The sequence below is a fragment of the Coloeus monedula genome (genome assembly GCF_965178545.1).
Source record: "Coloeus monedula genome assembly, chromosome: 6".
In the NCBI taxonomy this organism is placed as follows: domain Eukaryota; kingdom Metazoa; phylum Chordata; class Aves; order Passeriformes; family Corvidae; genus Coloeus; species Coloeus monedula.
The window spans coordinates 60,679,087-60,690,015 of record NC_138786.1 but is presented as its reverse complement, the minus strand read 5'-3'; the positions used below and the strand labels follow the sequence as shown (position 1 = coordinate 60,690,015).

The window sequence follows — 10,929 nt, the reverse complement described above, 5'->3', positions numbered from 1 at the left end:
AAAATGTGTCTCCTGCTCTTTTCCTGGCTGTGTAAATCAGGAAGCTGAGGGTGCAGCACGGACACATCACAACAGCTTTGTGGGAGGGAGCACAGGTTTGAGACAGTGATGCAGCACAAGCTTCATCTGTCTTGAGCTGTCCAAGCCCTGCTCATCCTGGGTAACTGAGAACTGGCTCTAGATCTTGTTATTCTGGGTGTCCTGGATTGAAAAATGAAAGGATAAGATTTCCAGCTCAAAGTGGCTGTGATGATAATATTTGTTACACCTGGAGTCCCTGCCCTGCAGCAAGGAGCTGATCTGAAGATGTTTTGGCCCCTGGTAGTTGTAGAAAGACCAAGTGGGAAGGGAGGGAGACAAGCAGGAGGCACAAGGACGAGTTAATGCCATTTGTCAGCTCTGCAGCTTCAAACAGAAACAAAACTGATGCTGGTGATCAGACCTGTCTGTTCCCCAGGGCCAGGCCTGGTGGTGAAATCTCTCCCTCCTTTGTGTTTCACCAGTTCCCTACTTATCCAGTTTGCCACATTAAATAACCATGTGATATTTAACTGAAATCTCCTTTTATATAAATGCTTTGAATCCACAAACTTGGTGGCCTTTATGGGCCTACGGGGACAACCAGATAGGAGACAGGAGAATTGGGTGAAGTTCCCTCTCAGATAACAAGTTATTTCGTAAGGAAAAAGAGAAAATTTAATAAAAAATAGAGTCTATGTGAGATGGAAACTGCAAGAATCTCTTTGATTGATCAGACACCTTCATACAATCATCTTCTTCAATATACTTGGAAATGTCAGATTGCAACAGAGCAGCTTGTTCAAATTCCTGGTGAGTGCTGCAGCCTTGACCAGCATCCCTGGGAGAGTGTCTGCAGGAAAAGATGGAAATCCCTCCATTTCCATCATTCACTCCCCAGCACTGAAACTTGAACAGGGAAAAAAGTGAACCAAAGCCAGATTTTTTAGATTGCATATAAAACTGGAGGTTAGTACTGAAGAAAGTACATATATTTTTGTGTCCAGGACAGGGGAGGAGAGGAAATTTTTTTTAAATAGCCACAAAAGTAAAAAAGGAATTTTAGAAATGCCAAAATAAATATTTGAAAGGCTTTCTAAATAAATCATTTTACCTTGCATTTTGAACTGGGGTTTGTGGTTTAGAAAAGGTTAACCCCAAGTTAAACAGGAAGACTGAGTAACTCAAAGGCAAGTGAAATGTTTCATTTCAGTTGAAATTTAATATTTGGGGTTAACCCAGAACTTTTCCCAGCTTTCGCTTGTGGTTTTTTTGCCAGCCGCCTTCTCTTCTTTCAACCCCCATTTCCCTGTTGCTCCACCCAAGGCATTTTTCCCTAGATATTTTGATTCAGCCACACAACCCAGAGGGTCACTGTGCACCCCACATCAGCGAGCTCCTCGTTTCCAGCTGTCCTTTCCACTGGCTCAGGCTGGCAGGAATTCCATGTACAGCCAGCACTGTGTCTCCAGCCTCAGCCCATCCACCTGGGAGGATTCCAGCCCCACTGGAGCTGGGGCTCGTTTCTTTGGCACAGCCCAAGCCATGCCACTAGAAATCCCTGTCAAAGAAGTCATCAAAGAGGGAAACTCTCTCTGTCTTGGTTCTCACAAGCGTGGGTTTGCAGGGAATCTTCTCTTCCCTCTCCCACTCGTCTGACCCTGTGCTGGAGGAGTCCCAGAACAGATCCCTTGCCCGTGGCTCCATGCAGAACCACAGGTCAACCTTCCCACTCCTGTCTGGAGAGAGTTCAGCCCTGTCAGGCTGCCTGGAGAGTCCTCCACCCCACGTGTTTCCTAGGGGAGAGAAAAGAGTAAAATATCATGGTTTTGCAGAGCTGCTCAGTCACCTGGAATTCAGCTGGAAATGGCTACGGACGAAGAAAATCCTGAGAGCTCCCTGCAAGACTAGGCCCCATGTCTGGGTCAGGGTGGGGTACAACACACTCAGGATTATATCTGGTGAAGTTACAGAGTCTGGCAACTGGCTTTATTCCCAAGGGGAAGAGAGCTGAGGTGAAGAACCACGAGGGAATAGGAAGCCAAGCTTGTTCCCCTTCCTCCTGGTGAAAGTTCACCTTCAGGCAAGTTTTTCACGGATTTGAGCACTTCTGGCCTCGGTGATACATTCCCAGCCTGTGCCAAAGGTTGTCATGTGCAGGCAAAGCAGGACAGGGCTCATGCCTTGGACAGGTCAGGATGAAGTGGTGGCTGAGATCCACTTCGCTTCCCCCTTCTGTAGGGACAGTGGGAAAAAACCCTAAACTTAAAAAGTGATCAGCCTCAGTGAGCGTCACACTTACCCCAGAGAGCTCTCTGAAGCATTCCAATGCTTTGTCCTACAAACACAACTCCCAGCCTTCTCCCCCCCAGCCTTCTGAACCTGCATCTTATCACTGCAGGAGATGGAGCAGTGGAAGCATCTTCCATAGGGAAACTTCTCTGGTGACATTTAGGAGGGCTGGTGAGTTTTACATCGCCCTGGAAAATTATTCCACTTACCAGGGTGGTCTTCATGAAAATGCTGATTGTGCTCAGCAGGGATGGGGTCTCGGCTTCTGGCACTGTCGCCTCTCTGGGGAGTGCCAAGGACATCCTTGGGGCTGAATTGCTTGGTTTTTTGCTTATTGATTTTTGCCTCCCTGTGGAGATTCCGCTTCAGCTCCGCCTGGGTTTGAAAATGAGTTGTCAACACAAGCAGCAGAGGAGCAAACACATTTTAATGGCCCGATGTGGCCCAGCATTAGGGGGGTTGGCCCTGGAAATAATTGCACAGTCAAGTAGTTTAACCCAAGCAAATGGAATTTGCCAGACTGGGTACGTGACAGAACATGACTGGGACAGGGAGTTTTGGTTTCTCCATGAGTCATGGCCAAATGAGGGCAAAGCGTTGGAAAAACCACAGGGAATTGCTGATCACAGGGGCCCTGGGGATGCTCCCCACCAGCCTTCTGCCTTAGACACAGGGAAAGCTTCCTTTCACCTTCCCAGCAAGAGTTCTGAGGCCCCCTGGTCCATAGGAGAGACACCCCCATCCCCTCCCCAAATCCATCCTGGTATTACCTCTCGTCGCTTGCGGGTCAAGTCCAGCATCTGAAGCTTGTGCAAGTGCTGCCTCCTGCCAGGGAGAGGGTTCAGGCTTTGCCCTCTCTTCTCCAGCACCTATGGGGTATTTAAAGATGCAAATAAAGACACCTGCACTTTGTGAAAGAGAAAGGAAGAGCCACCAGCTCACAAACCCCTCGGGCACTCCCGGATAAAGGGAGTGAGCATCTCCCTGCATAGCCAGCTTGCAGGAATTCATCACAGATTTCCACTGTGCTTGCAGTTTATCCCGCAGCTCTGGGGCATGAGGGAAAAAAACTTCATTAAAACAATGTATTTGTGCTTCTGCCCCCCGAGGTGTTACCACGCGGAGTTGGTTCTCCAAGTTAATCAATCTCATGATCCAAAGGGAAGAACTGCTTTTGCATGTTTGGGGCTGCAGGGGGTGTTTATGGCACACAGAGTTTGCAGCCTTGAAATCACACTTATGGAATTGTTAAGATGGGAAAAGGTGTCTAAGATCATTGAGTCCAAACGTTCCCACAGCACTGCCAAGGCCACTGGTAACCCATGTCCCCAAGTGCCACAACCTCACATCATTTAAATCCCTCCAGGGGTGGTGACTCCACCACTGCCTTGGTCAGCCTGTTCTAATGCCTGACGGTGCTTTCAGTGAAGGAATTTTCCCTAAAATCCAATCTAAACCTCCCCTGGCACAATTTGAAGCCACTTCCTCTCGTCCTGTCCCTTGTTCCCTGGAAGCAGACCCCAACCCCCACCTGGCTCCAAATTCCTTTCAGGAAGAGCAAGAATGTCTCTCCCTTCTCCCACCAACTGCAAGTGATGGGTGCTCAAGTGAGCCATTTAAAAACGTGTCTCTCATATTTTCAGCCTCTAAAATATTTAATATCCTGGCTCAGCAGGTCCATCTCATCCAGGGAATTGTCATGCTGGCAATTCAGAAGCTTTTCCCTTATTTTGGATCCTCTCACCCACACCCCAGTGTTTCAGCTCAGCGTCCTGGGCTCAGCCAGAGACAGGAGCACAGCCAGTGGTTAAATACCAGCTTCTGCCCTTCAGGCTGCCCAAAGTGTGAGGGAAAGGAGCCTGCAGCCAGGAATGCCTTGTGGAAGGGCACAAACTCATGCACTTACCTTTGATTTTGGGCTTGCAGCCACTTCTCGCTGACTCCAGGGCTTTGCAGGAGGGATTGCTTGTGGAGGGATGGCAGGTTCAAGCCTCTGCAAGTCCAATATTTATAAAAGTTAGCATTGCTCTTTTCTACACAATCATAAAACTGGATATGAAACTACCTGGACATTTTTCCACCTCCTATTCTGGCCCAGCAGCTTGGGATACAGGAAGGAGTTTGGCATCTCAGGGAGATGAGCATCATTTGGTCTTTCAGGAGTGGGCAAAACTGGGGGAATCTTTTGCATTACAGCAGAAGCAGCCAGGCCCCAGTTTGACAGCAGTTTCATCCCTGCAGGTATTTCTCTTTGAGCCTCAACAGCACCCAAGTCTCCCTCCAAGACCAGAGTGAAGCCAAGCTGCAGCTCAGATTGCTTCATGGCAGAGCTGGAGCATGCAGAGGTGTCATCATTTAATTTAAAGTATCCTATCAGGTCATCAAAGGGCAGATCCCACTTAGAGGAGACCTAGAGCACCATTCCCTCTGTCCAGCCTGTCTTTGCATTGGCTTAAATAAAACTCTTTCTGCAGAACTGTGCATGGTACAAAGTCCTTTTCTGGTGGCTGGTGGAACTTGGCAGAGACTTGCTCTGCAGGCTGCTCTGAGCATGGATTTTTATCTTAAGGAGCAAAGACGCCTCCTTAAATCATGACAGGCTGGGAGGTGTTGCAGGGTCTTTTCATGGCTTGGCATTCATAGAATCACCAAGGCTAGAAAAGACCCCTCAGATCATCAAGGCCAACCAATCACCCAGCACCAGCACCACCAGGTCCAGCACTGAACCATGGCCCTTAACTGCCACATCTACACAGCTTTTAAACATTTCCAGGCGTGGTGGTTCCTCCTAGAGTTCCCTGCTAGGATGGGAGCTCAGTACAGCTTCCATAAAAATTGAACAGGACATCATCAAGGACTTTGTCTCTAAGACCTGACTTGTTCTTTGTTTGGGACACCATGAACTCCTTGATTATGAACAAGGGTCCAATAAATGGGGACACATCTCTGTCTGCACTGAGCTGCTGCTGGATCCTGAGCTGTCATTTTGAATCGGTGCAAAAATGCAGGAGGGAAAACCAGCGTCATGTAAAGGGAAAATTCCCCACTAGACCCCAAAGCCAAGTTCACGTCTCTTAGCATCAAAAAAACTCCACAAAGCTAAATATGAAACTGGAAATTTGCACTAGATGGCAGCATGTGACACCACAAGCTGTGGTCCGGGCTGGCATCACTCCAGGAAGACACCAGTGCAGGGTGGATGGAGGCAAAAAGCCTCCCACATCCCTCAGCTCATCCCCCTGCCCTGCTGGGGAAACCAAGCTTCAGGCTTTTGGGTGAAGTTCTGTCCCAGGCTGGAAAGTTCACTGTTCCCTTTAGTTCTTGTGAGCCTCACAGGTTTTTGTCTGGAAACACTCACTGACCAAGATCCTCTAAAAGTCCTTGAGAAGGCCACGTCATCCTGCTCTGCTGCCTTTGAAAGTATTCCCACAGGAAAAGGCTTTTGCTGGAGCTATGTCCACTCCCTGAGAGCACCAGCAGCAGAACAGGGTAGGATTAACAGAGTCTTTGTCCTGAAATGAGTATAAACCGTGTCTCCATAATACACAAGTAGAGCCATGATGGAAATAAATCGGTAACTAAAAAGTCTCGTGCTGGGCAGGGGTTTCTAAAGGAAACTGTGATGCCATATGACAGTTTTCAGCATGTAGGTGGGCTCAGATCAGATGCTGCTGTTGCATCATCCCACCAAACCCAGGGACACATGATTCCATAGCTGGCGGCCTCCTCTGCTCTCTGAAGCCACCAGTGACACCCAGAGCCACAGCCCTGAGTGGAGGGGGCTTAAGTGACCTCATTTGGTGGCTCTTCTTTATGATAATAAAAAGATTGTAATCACAGCAAGGAAGTCTCAAGCAAAGCATCCTTGCTCCAGTGGGTTTGCTGTTCACAGAATCATGGAACCCTGAAATGGTTTGGGTTGGGAGGGACCTTAAGGACCAATCCCCCTGTCATGAGCAGGGACACCTTTCACTAAAGCAGGTTGCTCCAAGCAGATTCAGGCTGGATATTAGGAAGAAATGCCCATGACTGAACACTGGATTCGAGCTGTGGCCTCACCAGTGCCAAGAACAGGGGGAGAAAAAAGGATTTAAAGACATTTCTGAGCTTTAGTTATGCAGGGGTAGCCCTTGTGTGGAGGAAAATCTTGACTGTTAGGTCAGGTATAGTCATGGGGTTCGGTTCTTGGGTAGGAATGGATCAGGGAAGTGCAGGACAGGGAAACTGAGGGGAGTTTGGGCAGGTACAGAGCATGAACAGCAATTCCTGAAACCCAGAATGCTTGCTCTGTCTTTCACTATCCCCTGTTGCACAGCATGTCTGTCTGCTCTATCATCTCTGCTCCTAAGCTGGTGCCTGACCCTTACGGGATGCTGGGCCTGAAGAGCCGAAACCAGCCCCACACGGTGCAAGTTGGATCCTTTCTGCAAAGGGCTCTGTCCTGGCCACACTGGCCCCATGGGAGCCAGGATTTGGCTGCAGGTACCCAGACACCCCAAAGGACAGTGGGACATCACAGCAAAGGTGGCCCTATGTCCCACACATGTCCTTGTTGGGTGTCTCCAGAGCACATAAAGCTGGTGATCACCCAAAAGCAGGACTTCCCCCTTGTGTTGCTGTAGGATATTTGCTTCCCCCACCGTGGTGCTGTGACACGTGCCCCTGTCCCCAAAACCCCACTTGGAGGAGTCAAGCAGAGCAGCTCCCAGGGAGCTCCTCACACTCTCCTTACTTGAGGCCTTCGAGGCGGGTGCTGTTTGATGATGCTGGTTCCATCCTTCCCCGGCACGGTGTTCAAAGAGAGGGGCCCTTCAAGGTTAAAGAAATGGATGAAGTTACTTTTGGGTGACCATCTGCTGCTTAGGTGCACTCAGCAATAGATTTGTGCCCTGGATTTCAGCTGGCACGTCCCACTGAAGTCCCTGTCTGTGTATTCCAGTAACACATGGAATATTCTGTGGGCTGCAGAGGTAAAGTGGGCGTAACTGTGTCTGTGATTTCTAACAGACACCCACCACGTACCCCTCCAACTTCCCTCTACAGCCACTCACATTCCTAATCATGACCACCACCATCCTCGTGTCTCCTGTGGCCTCTCCCAGCCCCTGGGACTCGGGTGGCCAAGGGACTCTTCTCCTCCCATGCCCTGTGACCATCAGCTGGCCAAGAAATCCCTGATCTCTGCTGCCTTCCCACTGCCTGCCCTGTTAAAGTCAGGCACAGGCAGCAGTTTGGGTTTTTTCCTGCTGCTCAACCCCTGAGACTTGATTATTGTTATTTTTTGGTGGGACTGAGCAGTACCTCTGCTGATTTACTGACTCTGGCAGAGCAGAGCTGAGCTGTTGCAGCAGGAGTGGGAGGGCTGTGCTCAGGCGAGTGGTGCACTCTCAGACTCTGGAAATCAGCCCAAGACAACGTGTCACCCATTAGTGATCCCATTAGGTATTAAAGCAGAGCTTTCTCCGAGGCCTGGATGGGATCTGGGCTGAGGTCTGTTCTGTGCTGGTGCTCTCAAGTGGACACCACTGCCCCTTTTGTTCTTTTCTTGCACAAATAAATACTTGCATGAGCAGAGGTATTTCTTTCAAACAACAGTTTACCTGTTTATCTCACCTATTCACCCCAAAAAACTGTCCTGGTGTGATCAAATGACATTTTATACATGGAGTTAAGTGAGGTGGGGCTGAGCAGCTCCTGCTCCCATGTGGTGGGAGCCCTGAGATGGTCACAGGGGAGGAGAGTTGGGGATAAAGTGCAGGAAGAACATAACAGTTGATGCCAAATTTAATAATCATATCTAACAAGAAAAGTAATTCTTTTGAAGGTCGGCTTATGGGGGACTTCCTTGAACCTCATGGAGGATCACCAGGCTGGGCTCCTGGAGAAGAGAGAGAAGATAATCACAGAACCCAGAATGGTTTGGGTTGGAAGGGATGTTAAAGATCATTTTTTCCCAACCCCTGCCAGGGGCAGGAACACCTTTCACTATCCCAGGTTGTTCCAAGCCCTGTCCAACCTGGCCTGGAACACTGCCAGGGATGGGGCAGCCACAGCTTCTCTGGGCACCCTGTGCCAGGGCCTCACCACCCTCACAGGGAAGAATTTCTTCCTCCCATGAGGGTGTTGGGATATGGAGATGGTGACTCCATCCGGTAAATGTTTGCTGGGCTCTGCAGAGCCCTGGCAATGTTTAACCACTGAACAAAGCTGTGGCTGCTCCACACATGCAGGAATGGGAGCCTGAAGGGAAAATTTTCAGGAAAGAGGCTCCTCTGGAGACAAATCTCATCTGCAAGGAACACGTGGGGAAATAGCAGCTTGTCAGAGCAAAAGGGGGTTCTGGAGTATTGCCTCTATCTGCAGGGCAAGTGAGTGCATAGGGAATTTCTGGGGGAAAGGGAAAGGTAAAGAGGTGGTTCCTGGACCTGGGAACAGGGACACGACACAGGGAAGTGGCTGTGAGAAGCTTGTCCTGGAGAAGGGTACGGCTTTGAGGAAGTTATTTCTCCATTATGAGGTCTGATGGTTTGTGTTGTGCATGTTTGGGGTTGTTTTTAATTTTTCCCTCCCATCCTATCCGTGCATGTGGCTTGTAGGAGATTTGCCCTTACCCTCTGCAGATACAGAACTGGGGGCTGAGGGTTCACTGTGCCCAAATCTGCTCCCCCCAGAGCAGGGAGCAGCACCAAGCCCCAGCTCAAGGCATCCTTGTGACTCCTGTTTTTCACCCTTGCACTTCAGCAGCAGCAGATCCTCCCCTCTGGGGGAATCTGGATTTTAAATAATCCAAGCTGAACCCTCATAAACCAAATAAAACCTGTTCTCTTGGAGGCTTTGCTTATTTAGACAGCAGCTCGAGCTAATACATGGATCAAGTCCTCCTGAGCACACCCTTCTTGTTTCTGCAAATGGAAAGCAATGGAAGATTACATTTACTAAATTTTTTATAAAACACACATTTTTAACAAGCATTTGTTAAATGCCCAGTGATAATTTTCCAGAACAGGAACATTTGGTTGTTCTTGTTCTCACTGAGTACTTAAACCCTGCTCTTCTCCAGCAAGACCTGATCTGTATTCTCCCCAAAACCTCAGTTCCATGAATGTCACTGCTATCATGCCAGAGATTTATTTGCTTTCACTGCTTCCTGATGTCCCCTGATGAAAGGTCCTGGAGGAAATACCCAGCCTCTGGTGAAGCAGCAGTGCTTAACAATGCTTGGCGTGGGTCAGAAATTGATTTTTGGGGAATGGAAAAGCAGGGAGGAGGATGCTGGGGCTGCAGATCCTCCTCCCTCTGCCTCGTCCTTCCTCCCACCCCGCTGGTTTTCATGGATGTTTCTCCCTCCACTCCCCTAACACGGCTGTGGGAAGCATTTGTCACCATCCAGCTCGTTGTGGAGAGGTGCACATCCACTTCCAGATGGATGCAAACCTCCTTCCTCACCTCTGGGAAGGATTTGGGTATGGATGGAGCTTAAAGGCTGAGGGGAGAGGCTGCTTGTAGGAAAACACACACAGCCAGGTCTGTCTGCCTTCTTCTGCTCCTGGCTTGGGAAATTTGTCATTGACTCCAGTTTTACCTGCCCAGAATCTAATTCTGATTAGGGCAGTGATAACGAAGTGCCTGGCAGGGGCAGCTGAGTGGGACAGGGGTGTGATGGCAGTCACAGGGTGGCTGGACAAGGGCTTGTCTGGACACAGGCAGGTGCCAGGGCGATGCTGGGGAGTTGGGCTGTTTCCAGGGGGTGACTGATGGGAGAGCAAGGAGCTGGGATCTGGGCTTGGGTGAGCGAGACGCTTTCCAAAACAGTGGAGCGGGGAAAATAAGTTTTCCCATAGCTAAAACGTCCTGGAAATGGCAAAAATGGCAAAAAGCTGAGGATGCAGAACAGCACACCCCCACACCCACCCCACACCGCAGCCAGCAAACCCACAGCCCCAGTGACCCCCCAGGCCCGTGACATTCCAGCAGTGACCCCTCACCTGCAGAGGCTCTCCCGTACCAGGTCTCCCGGAGAGGTGGAAGCTCCAGGTGGAAGATGGGCTTTCCCCACGGTGCCCCACTCGGGGGGATGTGTGGGCTGGGCAGTCCTGGCATGCTGGGGAGCCGGTGCAGGGCAGCCAGAGCGGGCACATCCCCCCGGATGGGCACCGGGGCCACCTTGGTCACCTTGGGGTGCCCCTTGGAGGAGCTCAGACCCATCCTGCAGAGCCAGGGCTCTGAGAGGAGAAGGAAATCCCCTCATGCACCATCCTCCCTGAACGTGGAGAGGGATCTTTGTGAGCGACTCAGAGCCCAGGCAGCTCCCTGCCAGCTCCCACGGATGTCCTTCCCACCTTGGTTAAACATTGACCCATTCCCAGGCATTCCCCCGCTGGGACGAGAGTGGGCTGCTGCTGACAGAGAAGGGGAAAGCAGCTTGGGAGCCAGTGCCAAACCCCAAAGAAGATTTGCTTTTACCTACAAGTGATTTTCAACCAGGACCACCACCTCAGCTGGGTGTGAGGTATTTCTTCAAGCAGCTCTTTTTCTAAATCTTCAGGTTTTGGAAGGAAATTCAATCCTTGGAGCACCAGAAGGGTTAAAATGTCTCCCATCCTGCATGGGAGAAGCAGG

General features: G+C 50.1%; 1 protein-coding gene across 1 annotated transcript; it reads right to left on the bottom strand.

Moving 5' to 3' along the window:
- Nucleotides 1–1,569: 1,569 nt before the first annotated feature.
- Nucleotides 1,570–10,515, bottom strand: CCDC198 (coiled-coil domain containing 198; the record flags this gene model as incomplete). Its single annotated transcript, XM_082282801.1, has 6 exons — nt 1,570–1,814; nt 2,520–2,685; nt 3,081–3,179; nt 4,217–4,303; nt 7,043–7,119; nt 10,296–10,515. The coding sequence occupies 6 exons, from the start codon at nt 10,513–10,515 to the stop codon at nt 1,570–1,572; spliced, it is 894 nt and encodes a 297-aa protein (XP_082138927.1).
- Nucleotides 10,516–10,929: the final 414 nt, after the last annotated feature.